Source organism: Varanus komodoensis, unplaced genomic scaffold (assembly GCF_004798865.1).
Source record: "Varanus komodoensis strain SLA01 unplaced genomic scaffold, ASM479886v1 scaffold7_1, whole genome shotgun sequence".
Classification (NCBI taxonomy): domain Eukaryota; kingdom Metazoa; phylum Chordata; class Lepidosauria; order Squamata; family Varanidae; genus Varanus; species Varanus komodoensis.
Window position 1 is genome coordinate 8,374,306 of NW_025336479.1, and position 19,002 is coordinate 8,393,307.

General features: G+C 41.8%; 1 protein-coding gene across 1 annotated transcript in view; it reads right to left on the reverse strand.

Moving 5' to 3' along the window:
• Nucleotides 1-3,391: 3,391 nt before the first annotated feature.
• CDRT1 (CMT1A duplicated region transcript 1) overlaps nt 3,392-19,002 on the reverse strand; it is a 39,609-nt gene continuing 23,998 nt past the window's right edge. The window contains exons 10-13 of the mRNA XM_044453858.1: nt 14,207-14,365; nt 11,698-11,972; nt 6,237-6,395; nt 3,392-4,266 (exon numbers count right to left, since the gene is read on the reverse strand). Of these exons, the coding sequence (XP_044309793.1) occupies nt 3,392-4,266; nt 6,237-6,395; nt 11,698-11,972; nt 14,207-14,365 (1,468 nt within the window). The remainder of the gene's footprint in view (nt 4,267-6,236; nt 6,396-11,697; nt 11,973-14,206; nt 14,366-19,002) is intronic.

The window sequence follows — 19,002 nt, forward strand, 5'->3', positions numbered from 1 at the left end:
TCGGGCTAATCTGAAGCCACGATGGTGTGCCGTGTCCTCTGAACTCAGGCTAGTTTGTTTTCCAACATGCCACCCAAAGAACCCATGGTCTGCAGTACAATTCATTTCACCCATGGTGAGTTAGTGTACTGTCTGAACCTGGATGACCCTCCCCACTGTGGGTTGTGGGCTGTAGCAAGTAAGATGCTGAGAAACACTTGCAAAAGACCCCTTGCCCAAAGCACAGCCAATTGCCAGCATTCAGCCTACCAATGCCCAAGTGGCACGGTGGGATCCGTGCGTCAATAGCTTGCTTCTCCTCTCTCCCCTCACACTCAGGAGCCAGGTTGACTTGCTGCAACTACCCCCTCCCCCCAGTCACGTCTGTCCCCTTTTGTTTTATTTATTTATTTAAGGTTTTTGTATACTACTAGCTGACCTTGGAAGCTCAAGTGTCAGCCGTGGCGAGGAGCGCTTTCCATCAGCTTCGGCTGATCCATCAGCTGTGTCCCTACCTGGAGGACGATTGCCTGGCGACAGTGATGCATGCATTGGTCACTTCCCAATTAGACTTCTGCTATGCGCTGTATGTGGGACTGCCCCTGAAGACGCTCCGGGTACTTCAATTGGTGCAAAATAGAGCTGCCAGGTTGCTGACGGGGACTGAGTTGTTCTCATATAACCCCAGTCCTTCGTCAGCTTCACTGGCTCTCCATTGAAGTCCAGGCCCAATTCAAGGTGCTGGTGCTTACCTATAAAGCCCTAAACGACTTGGGACCTGGGTACCTGAAGGAGCACTTCCGTCCATACGTGCCCTCCTGCCCTCTAAGATCAGTGGCAGAGGCCCTTCTCCGGGAACCCTCCATGAAGGAAATTAGATGGGTGAGTACCCAGAGGAGGGCCTTCTCTGCTGTGGCGCCCCATCTGTGGAATGCGCTCCCCAGAGAGGTCTGCCTGGCGCCGTCATTATTTGCTTTTCGGCGCCAGGCCAAGACCTTTTTATTTAAATGTTATTTTAATTGATTGTTAAATTATTTATTGCTTTTATCTAACTCCGGGATGTTTCCAATTCTGTATATTTTTGTATATTGTTATTTATTTGATTGGAAGCCGCCCCGAGGCTTATGCGAATGGGGCGACATACAAGCAAGCCAAATAAATAAATAAATACTACTGTCTTGGGACGGTCACTACTGATGATACTGTTTTCAGTTATACCTTTTCAAATTTTATTTAGGCAGGGCTGATGGGGTGGGGGTTGTTGGAGAGGGATATATAGTAATTCCATTAACTGTATATGTCCTGTCAAAAACCTCCCTTTAGCCATCTAAATCTCAATTTTAAAAGGGAAGCCATGTTTTGACAGCTGTCAGTACACCTAGCTCCAGTAAAAAGGGCTGAAATGCACTTTTCCATCTTCCTGAGTACCTAGAGTCTCACAAAAGGGTGGACAAGCTTGGGGGTACAGAAGGATATGAAATACCCTGAGCTTTCATATAGCCTGAAGTGCCTGATCCTGCCTAATCTTGGAAACTAAGGAGAGTCAGGCCTAGTTAGACTCTCGATGGGTGACCTGAGTATATGATTCAGTGATAATTACTGTAAACTTCCCAGACAGCTTTGGCTATGTGAAGTATAGAAATATAATAATACTAATAATCCTTGTGCCAAGAGGTGATAAATCTTCCCACCCCCTTTAGGTGAGCAAATATCACTTTACATCTTTGCTTTGACTTGCCAATCATCCAAAAATAATGTTTTGCAAAATCCAAAATACAACCTTGTCTAGAGCCTCTTTGTGTCAATATCTATGGTTGGTATCTGCTACAATTTGGTAACAGGTGCCCCACCTTGAAAAACCTTAGGAAATCTTTCCGTTTTGAGGAAATGCACACACCGACAACTCTAGAATTGTTCAGGCTATTTTTTAAAATTAGTGAAACTCTGTGCACATGTGGGCACCATTTGGGCACACTGGAAGAGCTGTCAAAATGGAGCATATGAAAAATGATCTGGAAAAAAGTGGGGATAAAACCAAGGTGAGACAGAATGGTTCCCAGTTTTGCTGGAGAAAGTATCTTGAGCTACAAATGCTCCTGGAGGACCTGCTGTTAGACCAAAGGGGGAAAAGGAAGGTAACAATCCATGATGAGCTTGGTCATTTGTCAAGTAAATGACAAATGGGATGTCCCCCCCCCCCCCACACACACACACACAGGCACATACACCACGGCTTATTGCTAGGCAAACTGACGTGTGTGGGCACATCCTTAGTGTACTTGCCTTGATCTTGCTACTTCTGCAACATGTATTTTGCTTTTATTTTTTTAAGCTACTGTCAGGCCTGTGTCTGTATTAGAATAATCAGGCCAAAATATGTTTGCTAACCTCAGTAAGAAGAATTTGAATTGAAAATCAGATTGTGCATTGCATCAATGTTTAACTACATAAAGCAATGCACTTGCAGATAACCCTGAACACTAAAATGGGGACTGGAATGACAGCCTAGGAACTGAAAGAAACAGGAAGACCTTAATGTGCATTTTCACCTTAGCAGAAAATTTGACATATCTGTTATGCTTTATTTCTTCTTTTTCTAAGTAGGACTACACTGATTCATAAACAGAAGGTACTTCCATTTCTTTACAGCTCTGTTGCACCAAGCTAAGGTCTGATCTGTTTTCGGCCCAAAGGCTTGATAATGATCCTCTTGCCTGCCCTCCTTTATCATTTGTCACAGACTGAGCCCCTGCCGTCCCATACCAGAGCAGGCTAGGTCCACTGTACATCTTCCCGGCAAGGAGATGTTAAAGAAGGCTTAGTCCCAGGAGAACAGAAGCTAACAAGCCCGTTTTCCAGGTTTCTTGTGTAATGCTGCAGTACTGAAGAAGACGGGCACTGTACTAGATCAGCAAAGTCTGTTGCATACTTGCAAACTCACTTAGGAAGCAAACTCAGTACACAGTGGAGACAGCCATTTCTGTAGTTCTCTTTATTCTGTGAACATATATTGGTGGTGGCTCTCAGACACCTGGAGGTTGCCCTCAAGGCTACGCAGCTTATGCCTTTTTGTTGTGGTTTGGCCTGCATGACAAGCCTTGAGCTCCTGAGGAAATGATTACAAACAGAATCATTGCAGCATCATGCTCATAACCCTTTCTTCAGAAGCCATATGCATTTCTAAATGGCACATATTGCAACTTGGAAGTATGCTTGACCGAGGAGTGACATTGTCCTCCCTATAATGTAGCCCAGAGTCCCCTCCTCATCAGCTATTTCAAGGTCTGACTCACTGGATAGACTTTGTGACATTCTCCTGAGAGGGAAAAATAGCAGGCCCGGAACCTTCCAATGCCAGCTCTTTGGGTGTGTGTGTGAGGAGGGTTCTAGGCAGTTTGGAAGTGCTAAGAGTTCAGATGAAAACATTCTCTCCAAGTTCAGGGGCAGAAATTTTGCCCTCCTTTGTGAAATCATCAATGGGAAGACCTTGAATTTTCCTTAACCAGGCATTCTTACATTCTTTCTTCCTGTTGGTTATAACTTTTGTCTGGTTTGCCTGATACTCAGATATCTTCTCTTCTGCATATTGTTTCATTTGCTGTGTTGTCAAAAGCCTGAACCCAGTATTCTGCCGCAATGGGTTTGGGGTGTGGGTAAAGAAGAGTTTTGGGGGTTGTGAGCGTGCTCCTATGCCGGGTTGCGCAATCTTCATCCGGGGCATCTTGATGGATTCAGAAGAGCCTGTAAAGTGACCGATGAGCTGTACCCCAGTACCAGGTGGAGAAGGGATCTTGGCATGGCCGGTATAGGCGTTCTTAACTCCTGACAAACTGCTGCATGACTTGGAGCGGGTGATAGTGGGGGCAGGAATGGAGGACTTGACGCTACTCCCGAGCAAGGAGTTCTTTAAGTTGACCTGCAGTGTCCTGGTTTCATAGGGCGTGGAAATCCTTTCTATACCCAGAGAGCCACCAGAAGCCATAAGTTCTTTCAGTTGCAATGGTGGGTCTATTTTCTGTTGCTCTGGACTTGGGGGAGCCGGAATGATCTTGCGCTGGTCTTTCTGAGGGGGTGCAGGCCCCCAAGCATCTTTGATTTTCATGTTATAAGCCATATTGGCACTGACTTGGTCATTCTTGTAGACATGCTGCACTGTGCCAATTGTGAGCAGCATCTGGTCATTAGAAATGGAATGTACAGGGCGTCTTTTCCTTATATACTGTATGAAAGCTTCAGCATTCTCACAAAATGAGACAGGAGCTGGAGGCTCAGTGTCTGATTCGTCATCTGTGTTCAAAAAGAAAGTGAGATGAGGAAAGATTAGACACTGAGGGAGGCTACCTGGAGGCACCGTCAGGGCAGAATTTGGGAAGAGGTGTCCAGGGCTCCACTCAACAGAGCGAATGGGCAGAGTGGCCCCACACCAGCAATTCTGGGGGCGTAGGGGAATGGCCTGGAAGAGGGGCATGCCGGGATAAAGGAATCACAAGCTCCAGAGTCTGGAGGGCTAGGAGCAGGGCACAGCTTGCTGGGGGTGCCTGCTGCTGTCGGAATGTTACAGCTTGCGTTTGCATGTGCCCAGGCAGGATATTTACTGTCGCCATTGCTGCTGGACTGGCTGTCTGCTTTTCCAGCCGGAGAATCTGCATTTCACATGGTAGGTGGGTGGTTTACTTGCCCTTCTATATTACTCCCAACAGGCAATCAGGTGCTCAGTGATTGCTGGGGCTTGTTTCCCCCTTTGTTCCTCTGCCCACTCTTTGAATGTGACCCATTGGCCCTTGCAGCACAACCTCGGTAGCCTGCTCTGCCACTCCACTAATAAATGCATTTGTACAGCTTTAGCATTTAGTTCCTGTACTTTAAAGCATTGTTCACATCTCCCCACCAACTTTGGGGAGATGTGTGCATATGCTTTAAAGTACAGGAACCACCCAGCTTTAGCATAATGACAACTGTGTTTTAGTTGATTTGTGTGAAGCTTTCAGAGAGTTAAAATAAACAGCTGAACTGGCAACACGTTTCCCCAAAAGTGAGGTAAAACAGCAACATTAATTTGCTGTAATCTGCTTAGGGAGTCCTATGGGACTAGCAATGCAGAATACAAGTCAAATAAATAAATAAATTGAGTAAAGGGGAGTGTGTGGCAGAGGGAGTATGACCATCTAGGGAGAAGGCAAAGTAAAATAGTACAGCAACCCATGTCATTCCAAGATAAAATAAAGAGGAGGCACCATTAGCAAAATCATGAGAACACCTGGCAGGGTTTTTCCTGCTACTCTTGACAGATGGTTCTCTCACTGTTTTGAACAACCCACAAAGAAGGACTCTGTTGGGTTTGGACATCATAGCAAGTTACTTTGAGATCAACCTACTGTAAACAACCCTGCTACGAACCATGGGTTCTCAGGGTAGCTTGCTTTCACAAAACAGCCCATGACATGAATACTCTGCTGAGTTGAATGTCCTGCTAAGCAACCCCCCATGCAACAGACCACTGGGGCTTAGCATGATGTGTGAACCTGGCCATACTGTTACTTCTGAGGAGGAGATAAAGGATTTCAGAGAACCACGGAGGGAAGTGGGTAGACTTGCCAGCAAATGCTCTTCTTGCTGTCTTACCTTTTTCTCCAACAAATAATCCTGTTCTTTTTTGCAATGCAATGCTACAGTCTGATTCTCAAATAAAGGGAAGCCATCTGAAAGGCTTACTTATAAGGAAGCATGGAAAAGATAATCCTGTATGCCCACCTTCTCATCCATGCAGAATCTACAGAATCAACACAACAGTGTGTGGGGTTGTGTTGGTGGGGTGTTTACTGTGTTCAAACTTACACAGTGCCAAAAAGTTTTCTTGGCTAAACAATGGCAACACAAGCAGTTTAAAATAACTTGGCCTGAGTGCAATTAGGCAATTTTGGTCCCTGGACTTCACACTTGTCCACCCAACACCCCACTTGTAGATGGCCATGTGCATTACTCAGCTGTGAAACAGGTGGGTAACACTCCCCCCCCCAACCCCCATGACCGCATTCCTTGCTTTGCAACTACTTCTGCTTTCCCAATGGGAAAGAGAGAATGAATCACAAAACATGTGAAACTTGCATTTTAAACCCACTTAAATTATAGCACCCTTCAGTTTGCCTATGGGTATAAAATTCTATTCTGTGTGTAGTAATCACTTCCAGTGACCAGAAACCGCATCTCAGGAACAATAAGCACCTGTTATACAGTTGCCAGGTGCCAATGTTGCTTACCAGAATAACCTTTTAGGGTTGTTATAGACTGTGGGTCCTCCAAGTCATATCTCTTAGCAAGTAAAGAGAGTCTGTGTTTCTCATCAGGACTCACATCCAGTGATCTCACATTATTCCTTTTCCTAGGTGGAGGTGCCTTCACCATTTCATAAAGAAGGTCTAGGAGAGAAAAGAACAGATCAGGTTTCAATCCTAAGCAGGCTCATTCTGAAGTAAGTCCTATCAAATACCATGGGACTTACTTTCAAGTAAACATATAAGGGAATACGACTTTATGGCTACACTCCTCAAATGGCTTAACACTGCAACTCTATTTTGCAGTTCAGCAGGACTATGTATCAGTAAGCTTGCTTAACCCCATTTTGTTTCAGCCTCAAAAATCCTCAACAAATTTGTGTGATATAGCTCTTGATATCTTCTTTTCTTTCTGAAGCGATTCCAGTTTGCTTAAAATAGTGCAGCTCCTTATGAAACTAGGAATATTCAGGATCTTGTCTGAAGGGACTGCCTTTTTAAAGTACTAAGATATCTGTTCTGCATAGAGTTGGCAATATATAATGCTTATTCACTCTTTGGAATTCACTCAGAATTGGTACTTCAATAGAAAAATTAGTACATTTTTCATTCTAAGAACCAAGGCAAAATTGTCCCTTAAATGAAGTCAGGTATACATTTTGCTTTTCAGGATTTAGGCCCCAGAGAACTAAAACAAACTGTGATCAAAAGAAAAAAATTAAAATAACTATTTGTACTCTAAAATCATAGGATGAAATCCAACACTGATCAAGTAGATTTTTGATCAAAACACATTCTCCTTCCTCTGAAGGTATCTCCAAACACACTGCCCAAAACATGCTTTGGAAGATTTTCCAGTTCAAGGAGCAGTTCTTGAGGTGGGAAATCTGTGGGGGAGAAGGGATCACTGCCCTCTCTATGGTGCTGATAGAAGCCAATCATTAATTGCATTCCACCCCTAATGACCATGTTAAAGGTCAGTAGATAAGTCCTTGCACCTCTCAAAAAGGGGTTTCAAGATTTTATATGAGTATCTTAATTATGGGGGCAGGCTGAATAAGAGAATCACAGAGTCTGAAGTGGAGGCCATCTAGTTCATGCACCTTTCTGTTCCACTCAGAGTAGGAAACGTACAACAGCAGTATTAAGAGGACCATCCAGCACATAAATGCCATCAACAAGGAGAATCCACCATTTATTGACACAATCTTTTCATTCCCTTTTTAAAGTATTTTTTTTTCACAAAATACATTAGGAAAAGAAGAGGGGAGGAGTATATAAAAGAGGATACCAAGGACAAATACAGCATATAGTTTCACTATCTAACAAGTTCACAAAAAGGCAAACACTTATGTCTGCTATGGCCACATTTAAATCATTTGGAGTTCTCATACAGATTAATCTAGTTTATAAAACTAATTGTGGATTATATCATGCATAGCTTTAGTATTAGAGTAAGAATCACTGACAATATTTTTAAAGATTGTTTTCTTTAGCTTTAGTTAAATTGCTCATAATAAGCTTTCCATTTTTCAGTACATTTCAGTAAATTTAGTATAATTGGTTAGTTTCACCATTGTTGCATACTCCATACTCTGTTCCATTCTTATCACTGGGATGTTTCTCCTAAAGTTTTGTTGAAATCGGCTTCCTTACAATTTCCATTTGTTGGTTCTATTCCTGATAGGCATCAGAAATCACCAAAACACATAAGCATACCTCTGTGAAACTGTATGGGAATGGACGTTACATAGTGACATAGTGTCGTTTTCAGAGGACTTCTGGAGAAGCAAATGTGGTAGCAGCTAGCCAGTAGCTACCAGGGAGAGCGTTCCTACTGCTACAGAGCTGACAGCAGTAGCAAAATAAGCAAACAAAGGAGAATGGTTACTTCCTGCCCAAATTTGAACTGAAAACTCTTCTCATAGAGCTTCTTAGCACTACAGTACACAGATTTTGAATCCAACAGACTCAGTTCTTAATGGGAGGTTCTTTTGCTTGGAGAGTCAGCGGAAAGAAAAGCTCCTGAGAATGTTTTTTGATCCAGTGTTGCCTTTTTCTCCAGCTCTGTTTGGTGTTCCATTTGTCCCTTCCTTAGGAATAAAAAATTTGACCTGGTGATTTATTGTCTTGGTGACCTATGGATTAGATTACCACAGCAGCTTTACAAGGGATTTATTTACCCCTAACAGCTGTTTAGGAACTACAGTTGATCCAATATGTGGCTGATAGGAGCAGGCCGTAAGTACCCTGCACGTGTCCTTAAAGAGCAGGACTGTTACCCAACTGGCTCCCAAGCACAACTCATGCTTTAAAGGTCCCTAAAGGGTAGATGTTGTTATGTACCATCAAGTCATCTCTGGTTTATGGCAATCCTTTGAATGAAAGCCCTCCAAAATGCCCTGTCCTTGACAGCCCTGCTCAGCTCTTGTCAAGTCAAGGCTCTGGCTTCCTTTGTGGAATAAATTTTTCCCATAGATGGCCTTCCTCTCCTTCTGCCTTCGACTTTACCTAGCATTACTGTCTAATCCAGTACGTCTTGCCTTCTCATGATGTGCTCAAAATATGGCAGCTTCAGTTTCATCATTTTTGCTTCCAAGGATTTGGGACCCACTTGTTCTTCTTTCTTTCAGTCTGGAGTATTTGCAAAGCATTCCTCCAGCACGACAGTCTGAATGCATCAATTTTCTTCCTGTCAGCTTTCTTCTTTGCCCAGATTTCACACCCATACATATTGATTGGGAATATAGTCGTGTAGGTGACCTTGGCCTTGATCTCCAGTGAAACATCCTCACATTTGATGATCTTTTCAAATGCTCTCATTGCTACCCTTCCAAGCCCCAGTCTTCTAATTTCTCAGCCTCAGTCTCCCTTTGAATTGATGTTTGAGCCAATGTATGCCAAATCTTTCACAATTTCAATGTCTTCATTGTTGACATTAAGGTTATGTAATTCTTCTGTAGTCTTGCTGTGTTCCTCCATATTCTGTCCTAGCAGGTTCTTCTTGTCCACAATACAGGTTATTCACCAGGACAATCCAGTGCTGAGACACCCTGTTCTTTCAAAACATCCACAGCTTCTTGTGACCCTACAGTGTAAGGCCTTCTTGTTCTTGATAAAGTGTAGACTGATGATCTCAAGTGCCTCTTCCTTTTTGTAACCGAGCTTGTACTTAAGCCATTTTTCACGGCACATAGAGCAAAATACTTTGTTGCAACACCATAAACATTGCTTTGCTTGCATGAGAAATTATTGCAATGATCCTGTAGTTGCTGCACTCCTTAGCATCTCCTTTCTTGGGGATTCAAACGTACATTGTCTGTTTCCAGTCTCTGGTCCATTGTTTTTCCGTATTTGTTGGCATATTCTTGTTACAATTTGGACTGGTCCAGCCTTTGCAGCTCATGGTAGTTAAACTGGTTCCACATCTACTCCAGATCCTTTAGTCCTTCCAAGAACTTTCTGCATAGCTTTCACTTCACCTGTTAATATTGCAGGTTCTTCCTTGCAGGATTCCTATTCAAAGCAGCCTGTCAACCTGGGCTGTAGGTATTATTTCAGGCAAGCAGTGCAGCCCAGCATCCCTAATGCAATGCCTGCACCCCAGAATCCAGAAGCTATGGGTAGGGGCAGAGGAAGGCTGCTGTACCGCATCTGTTCTTGGCAGCAGAATTGGATCGGGGGCAGGGGGAAGCTATTGAGTTTATTTGCAGAAAAACTCTCTTACTAAGTATGGTAGGCAAGGGTTTTTTGAATGATGTACATTTAAGCATAGCCATTCTAATAAGTAATTGTAATTTGTGTGACCATTTGAGTAATTTGAACAATGCTTTGTTCTCTTATGTACCAATTATTCCTTAATAAAGCTCTTGGTTTAATAGATGAAACCATCTAGTGGTAGTGACTATTCCACACTTAACCCTCCTAGACGATACCATTAGGAGGTTTAAAAGTTTCCCAGAATAACCGGCACTGGAAAAAGGTCAGTTTGTGGAGCTGTGAGTATAATGGCTAAGCATTCCTTGGGCCCTGAAATAAATGCATTCTTTATATATTCCCTATATGTAAAGGAACTGGTAGGACTGCCTAAATGGGTCTGAATATTCAAGCTTGCCTTGGAACATATTGTTTTGCTATTAACTACCCTGAGAACATACTAAGAATGCTATATCCATCTAAAATACATGGTCAGCTTCATCTGAACCACAGAACTTACTCCAGCACTATAGCAACACTCAAGTTCTTTGTGTAACTGACACATAAAATCACCCTTAAAGATAGTGATCTGCCACTGATGCATTTAAGGACAGGGTGTCCCACTTAGAACCCAACCCTACGTGCACCATCAGATTTACAAGCCACAGTTCAGCATGCAGTTATGCACTGAAGCTAAAAATAAGAGGCTTCCTAACCTGTGATGGTTATATGAGCACTGTCTTTATCTCCCCATATTTTTCAAATGTATATTGTAAAAAAAAATGACAATACATTAGGGCACCAAAAAAATCCTTGATATGGCAACCTTTTTATGGAATATGCACTGTCAGGCCTCTTTAACATCTGTGGTAAAATTATCATCTCTCTAGTTGTCTCTTTATTGTGTTGTTATACATGCTTCTATTAATGACTAACTCCATTTATATACACTTTTAATCAATAGTAACTTCTTGTTTTGTTTCTCTTGCATTTTAGGCCATTGTACAATTACTTTGAGATCCCTGGTGGGCAAAAAGTGACTCATTCATAACAACAACAACAGGAACATCAACAACATCAGACCCCCTTGGCACTCTAAGTACATAATCTCCTACTCTTAATCTCTGTCACTCTTATTTTTATTTTATTGTATTAATTTGTTGTAAACCATCCTGAGACATCTGTGACGGTATAGAAAAGTTTTACATAAGATAAATAAATAATCTATGGCACTCTGTAAAGTCTCACTAGAGCCTATAGAAATCATGCCCTTCTCCACATACCCAGCAATTGCATGAAAAATTCTCTCCCCCCCAAAACATGTTCGATCAAAGCTTATGTGCATGCTACGATATGGGTTCAGTTTACACTGCCATAAGTGATAGACTAAACACGTTGCCTGATCAGTTGGCCACTTGTTCAACTCAGTGTCAATGTTGTAACTGAGCCGGGCATATTTTTCACTCTTGTCAAGATGAAATGAGAGTTAGGAGGACCAAACCCCCATTTCAGTGCCTTCCAAATGCAGTGTGGGTAGAATGCAGTTCAGCATGTGGCATTAGTCTCCTGAATTGGGAAAAATGCCTACCTGAGGCCACATACTGTACATGCTGTCTCAAAACCGGGGAGGGTTTGTGGAAGGGATGCCTCTTTCTTTGTTCCTGACCATCACATATACAAACCCTTGCAAGACTTTCTCCAACATTAACTTATCTATTCATCAGAAGGGACCAGAAGTAGAATGCTATACCTGGAGAATCTCTGGAGCATCGTGCAGACCTCCGAGTAATACTATAGGAAAGCATGACATCATTGCTGTCTCTGCTGTAAAGTTTCCAATTTGTCTTCTTGGCCCGTTTCTGCCGCTCAGTATGTAACTGTGGAGGTGGCTTCATTTGAATTGGTAGGACATCACCTTTGCTTCTGTCCTGTTTTTTAATTACCTGTTCCGCAGCTTGTGAATGGTCCCATTTCACCTCCTCAAACATGAACAAAACAACACTGCCTTGTGCATTGATCAATAGTCTAGAAAAGAGAATGGCAGTGAGAAGACACTACAGGAAACCATGGAAGGTGTCAAAAATGTAGAGGAGTGCCAGCTGGCTAGGGTAGCATTTATCAGACCTATCAATTCTAAACTTGTGAAGAGGGAAATGTACTGCTTTAACTTGTGGCCACACTGTCTTTCCCCACAGTTCTGCTGAACTGCAGGCAACATATGCATTCTTAAAAATGCAAATATCTCCTGGAAGGGGGAGCATAAAAGGATTGGCATCCTAGCAGATGGGGTGGGGTGTTTAACGTTTCCTCTCCTGTAGTCTTGACGAAAATTGTTCTTCCAAAGCTGCTATTTGTACAGGAAGGAAAGTACCCAGCTGCAGATGCTTTGGAGAAGTGATGCTCATCAAGACCACAGCAGAGAAGAAAAGAACTAACTCCCCTTCTTATGAAATGGTGGTTATATATGTATTATCTAAATCTATATCCTTCCTTTCTATACATATTCATTGCCATGGTTTATTGTGGCAAGAGTCAGTGTGGGGTAGTGGTTAGACAAGGACTGCAAAAACCAGATTCTAGTCCTCACTAGAGAGAACAAGAGATAGCTAGTCACTGACTTCAGTTTAACCTACCTCACAGTGTTGTTGTAAGGATGAATAGGAGAGGAAGAGGATCATGTACAGAGCTTTGGACCCCTTAGAGAAAGGTAGTGTGTGTGTGTGCGTGTGTAACAAACAAAAAATTGTATCCCACTTTCCTCTTCAAAAAGAAACCTAGAGGCGTTAGCATCATATAGAATATAAGAGCATCAGATAAAATAACAAAAGACAAGATGAACAAATCCAACAATAAGAATGTTATAATAAACCTGTAAAAAAATTCAATTTAAACTTAAATTTATGATCAGTAAATAAAATTCATAAAAATGTTGATCAAACAATGGGCTAATAAAATACAATTCATATTGATGCCCATAAAGGAGTATGTACAAGAAGCAAGTTTAAATAGTAAATCAATTATTTAAAGCCAGCAACAGAACCAACCAATAAAGTTGCCCCGAGGCTTACACAAATGGGGCGGCATAAAAGTATTCCAAATAAATAAATAAATTAAATAAAGCCAATCAACTTTACAAACTAAGGCCTGTCCAAATAAGGGATCTTAACTTCATGTCAGCAGACTACCAAGGCAGTGCTAAAGCTGAGGCATTGCCAGCAAAGCCCTTCTCCCTGCCCAATATGCTTCAGACATTGCAGGGACAAAGAGAAGGTGCTCTCCTTGATATCTGGAAGCCTGAGCAGTTTTATTGAGGGCAAAGCCATCCTTCAGGTAGCTTCATCCTCAGGCAGCTCCTATTTCCATTTTTAAAAACATCTGTGTTAAATGCTAATATGCATTTAAAATTGTGTTCAGTTTGGACCTAACTGAACTGATCAAACACAACAGTGCTGTTAGTACAAATGAAATTGGGAGATCATTCATTTAATTGCTTATGTTAGTAACTAGCATTTACAACAATGCAACATTATATGCAATGATGACAACACATTGTTGGGAGTTCTACAGTGGAGGTGGGGTAAGGAGGTAATGTTGTTTGGAGTTAGCAATATTAAAAGGGTTGTATTTTATCTGGGTGTGGCATATGAATTTTCTGATAGAAAGGGCTACCTCCTCCTAGCAATAGTGAAGGAGCACTGATTCTCCTTCAGAAAATGATAAATTAAGAGGAAACACTTGAATATTTTGAAGGGCAGCGGCAAAGACAGGCAGAGAGGTCATGAGATTTCCCCTCAGAAATTTCAGTAATCTTAGGAAAATACTTCTTTTTAACCAATTTTTCTCAAATGTTTTCTGCAGGCAGAAAAATCCAAGATTTCCTTAAATTTCTCATGAGGCATATAGCAGTGACAGTTCCAGTCAGGATTTCTTTGCAGAAGAAAGTAACAATTTAAAGAACTGACAAAAAAGCCTGGATCAAATTAAATTCAGTTATCCTTTGCTTATACTTGAGTATAAAATAATACTTAATAGGACTTGTATCACTGGTACTCTGATGCTAGGTACTGTATGTTAGGTCAGAAGCAAGCCCCATTAAGTTTAATGGCTTACTTTTAAGTTTGTATTCTTAGAATGTGCATGTTTCCCAGTTAAAGCAGTATGGATTGCATTTCCTTTCCGTGTCTTTCCACTCATCTACTCAGATGTACATGTAGTTTTTATTATTACAAAAGATTTGGAAAATAATGACTGTAACCTACTTGTTTTCAACAATACAGAAGGACATGATAGGGTCACCTCTACTATTGGCTCTCATAACCCTCAGACAGGTCCCGGTCAGGAAGTTAAATATGCGTATCTTCCCATCAGCACAGCCACTGATGACTCTGAGATAGAGAAAGCCTAGGTGCAGAACCTCCCTACAGGCAAAATAAGAGGTGTAAAGATAATGGTTGTTATTCCAGGATGCTGTTGAAAAAATAAGGCCATCCTGTTGTACAGCACTGAATATACATGCCTCAAAGTAAACAGAAAGGAGGATGGATTTTTAAATGCTCTTTTTCACAATTAAACTAGTAAAACATCTATTTGCACATGATGCAAGCAAGGAATACATTCTCATCTCACTGCAAACAATTAAAAATGAATCATTTACTACATTCATCAGCAGTTCAGAAGTGAGTCATTTGGCACATTTGGCAGTTGATTCAATGCTGAATCTTTACCAGGAGTCCTATATAAAATAGCAACCTTGTTTTTCAAGCAGATTGCTGTGCACCCTGGAAAGGAAGTGTTGGTTGGAACAATGAAGTAGATCTTTCCAACTGCAGCTGTACACCTCCACTTGCACTGTGTTCCATTATTTTTGAACTTCCATCTATATCTTTTATTAGAAACATGCAGGATAAATCTATCATGTCTTTTGCTGGCTAGCTCATTCTGCTTCAGACCTTCTTGTCTCCTCCATCAAAACCTCTAAAGCAACAGCTTTTGTCCCTTTCATTTGTGGAGTAGCCTTTATATTTAAAGGGCTATTCTTCAGCATAATCTAAGGTAGATCTGGACAACATAAGGGCATCAGTTCTACAGATACCACTAATGAAAGGCCTACCATATGGCCTTCACTTAGGCTTCTTGTCTCCCCAAAGTCCAACTACCCTCAAGACTTTCCATTCTCCTTATCCAGATCCTCCAGTGTGCCTAGAGGAGAGTTTGGGCCAGCCTAGCAACTTCACCTGGCAGAGCCAGATCAAGCCCATTCTTGCAATAGCCCTGCAGAGGCACAGTTGCTCCTGAGGCTCTGCTCACCATTTTCAGTCCCTAGTAAGCACACAGAACAAGGGCTCTCACCACTATCAAAGCCTACATCTGACCTGGTCATGATGGTACTAGCTGTGTCATGAGCCACATCGTTAGTCATAACTCATAAGAAGGGCAACCCACATCCAGGAATATTGTTCTCTGATTGGCCTCATGAGATGCCTGTTCTATTGCTCAGCTCTATGACAAGAATAGAGGGCACCAACAAGAGGAGACAACCCAAGTAGTGCTCTTTTCTCAGAATAAGAAAAAAGACAGTATTACTGCAACTTTGCAGTAAAATACTGGAGTACTGCTATGTAATATATTAAACAGAGACACTATAGAGCAGTGATGGCAAACCTTTTAGAGACCAAGCACCCAAACTGCAACCCTAAACCCACTTATTTATCACAAAGTGCCAACACTGCAAGAAAACCTGAAAACAGAGGTTTTAGCTTAGAAAAAACAACTCAAAGCGAGACCAAGAAAATACACACTACCCCCCCCCCCCCCCGCCCTTGGTAGCACACTAACTGGCCATGTGAAAGCTCAGAGGAACCATGGCTGATGAGTCGCGGCTTGTGAAGCCATCGCCGGATGCTGCTACTCCTTTCCGAGCATGCGCATGGCCCCTATGTGGACTGTTATCCCATGCTCTGCTGCTGGGGCGATGCTGGCGCAACTGGTCGCATGCAGACGGAGCGGAATCCGAGTGCCTACTGTGACATGCATGCCAGAGGTGCACCACCACTGCCCTAACCCTACCTGCTGCATTCCCCTAACCCTAATCCAGGCCAAAAGATACTCTGAAAAGAGGGTGATTTTGAAAAAGCCTTCCTTGAGTAGCTTATTCTACACTGCTCATCGGTTCTGCCCATTCTAAACATATTCCAAGCATCAAAATCATGCCAGGACAACTCGTTTTTCTAACTCTAACCCTACCCTGGTGCACACACCAAACCCTATCTTAGGGCAAAAGTTGCATTAAAAATAATGCAATTTTGCAAATGCCTTCTTTGAGTAGATTTTTCTGCACTGCTCATAGCTTCTGCCATTTCTAAACAAATTCCAACCATCGAAATCATGCCAGGACACCTCATTTTTCTAACCCTAACCCTACCCTGGTGCACATCCCTATCCTAATATAGGGCATAAGTTCCACTAAAAATAATGGAATTTTGGAAAAGCAGTCTTTGAGAGTAGCTTTTTTGGCACTGCTCCTCATTTCTGACCATTCTAAACACATTCCAAGCATCAAAAGCATACTAGGACATGAGGTTTTCCTAACCCTCACACTACCCTGGTGCACAGTCCTAACCATAATATAGGATAAAAGTTCCATTGAAAATAACGCGGTTGAAAAAGACTTCTTTGAGTAGCTTTTTCTGCACTGCTCATCGTTTCTGCCCATTGTAAACACATTCCAAGCATCAAAATCATGCCAGGACACCTCATTTTTCTAACCCAAAACCTACCCTGGTGCACAGCCCTAACCCTAATATAGGGTGAACGTTCCATTGAAATTAATAACGTTTTGAGAAAGTCTTCTTTGAGTAGTTTTATCTTCATTGCTCATTGTTTCTCCCCTTACTACACACATTCCAAGAATAAAAATCATGCCAGGATACCTCGTTTTTCTAACCCGAACCCTGCCCTGGTGCTCACGCATAAACTTAATATAGGGCAATATTTCCTTTGAAAATGATGCAATTTTGAAGAAGCCTTCTTTGAGCAGATTTTTTTGCACTGCTCATTGCTTCTGCCATTTCTAAATTCATTCCAAGCATAAAAATCATGTCAGGGCACCTCATTTTTCTAACCCTAACCCTACTCTGGTGCACACCCCTAGCCCTAAAATAGGGCAAAATTTCCACTAAAAATTTTTTTGAAAAAGCTTTCTTTGAGTAGCTTTTTCTGCACTGCTCATCATTTCTGCCCTTTCTAAACACATTCCAAGCATCAAAATAATGCCAGGACACTTCCTTTTCCTAACCCTAACCCTACCCTGGTGCACACCCCAAACCCTAATATAAGTTAAACATTCCATTGACAATAATATGATTTTGAAAAAGCCTTCCCAGAATAGATTTTTCTGCAGTGCCCATCATTTCTGTCGACTCTAAACACATTAAGAGCATAAAAATCATGCCAGAACACATCGTTTTTCTAACCCTGACCCTATCCTGGTGCACATCCCGAACCCTAATATAAGTCAAACGTTCCATTGACAATAACGTGATTTTGAAGAAGTCTCTATTGAATAGTTTTTTCTGCACTGCTCATCATATCTGCTCATTCTAAATACATTCAAAGCATCCAAATCATGCCATGACACCTCGTTTTTCTAACCCTATCCCTACTCTGGTGCACACCCCTATCCCTAATATAGGGCAAAAGTTCCACTAAAAATAATGGGATTTTGACAATGTGGTCTTTGAGTAGCTTTTTCGGCACTGCTCATCGTTTCTGACCATTCTAAACACATTCCAAGCATCAAAAGCATACTAGGGCACCAGGTTTTCCTAACCCTCACCCTACCCTCGTGCACAGTCCTAACCCTAATATAGGGCAAAAGTTCCATTGAAATAATGCGATTTTGAAAAGACCTTCTTTGAATAGCTCTTTCCGCACTGCTACACGTTTGTGTCCATTCTAAACACATTCCAAGCATCAAAATAATGCCAGGACACCTGCTTTTTCTAACCCTAACCCTACTCTGGTGCACACCCCGAACCCTAATATAGGGCAAAAATTCTATTGAAAATAATGCAATTTTGAAAAATCCTTGAGTAGCTTTTTCTGGACTGCCCATCATTTCTGCCCATTCTAAACACATTCCAAGAATAAAAATCATGCCAGGACACTGGGTTTTTCTCACCCTAACCCTACCCTGGTGTACGCCCCTAACCCTAATATAGGGTAAAAGTTCCATTGACGATAATACGATTTCTTCTATAAACTTGGGACTCTTTGTTATTGGCTAAAGAAACGGGGCTTCGCATAGATTTAAATATGTTGATAAGTTAACATAAAAAGAAAAAATGTGGGGGGCTGACTCAGTAAGTCCAATGTTTCCGATGATTGATGTTGTTTTTAGTTTTTCTTTGTATTAGGTTTATTTAGAAGAAAACTTATTCAAAAAAAAAAAAGAAAAGAATGCGATTTTGAATAAACCTTCTTTGAGTAGCTTTTTCTGCATTGCTCACAGTTTCTGCCAATTCTAAACACATTCCAAGCATCAAAGTCATGCCAGGACACCTTGTTTTTTTAATCCTAACCCTACCCTGGTGCACACCCCGAACCCTAATATAGGACAAAATTTCCATTAAAAATACTGCAATTTTGAAAAAGCCTTCTTTGAGTAGCTTTTTCTGCATTGCTCACCCTTTCTGCCCATTCTAAACACATTCCAAGCATCCAAATCGTGCCAGGATACCTCATTTTTCTAACCCTAACCCTACCCTGGTGCACAGCCCTAACCATAATATAGGGCAGATGTTCCATTGAAAGTAATGCGATTTTGAAAAACCCCTCTTTGAGTAGCTTTTTTTGCACTGCTCATTGTTTCTGCCCATTCTAAATACATTCCAAGCATCAAGAGCATGCCAGGACACCTTGCTTTTCTGACCCTAACCCTACCCTGGCGCTCACCCCTAATTCTAATATAGGGCGAAAGTTCCATTTAAAATAATGAGGTTTTGAGAAAGTCTTCTTGGAGTAGTTTTACTGCATTGCTCATCATTTCTCCCCATTC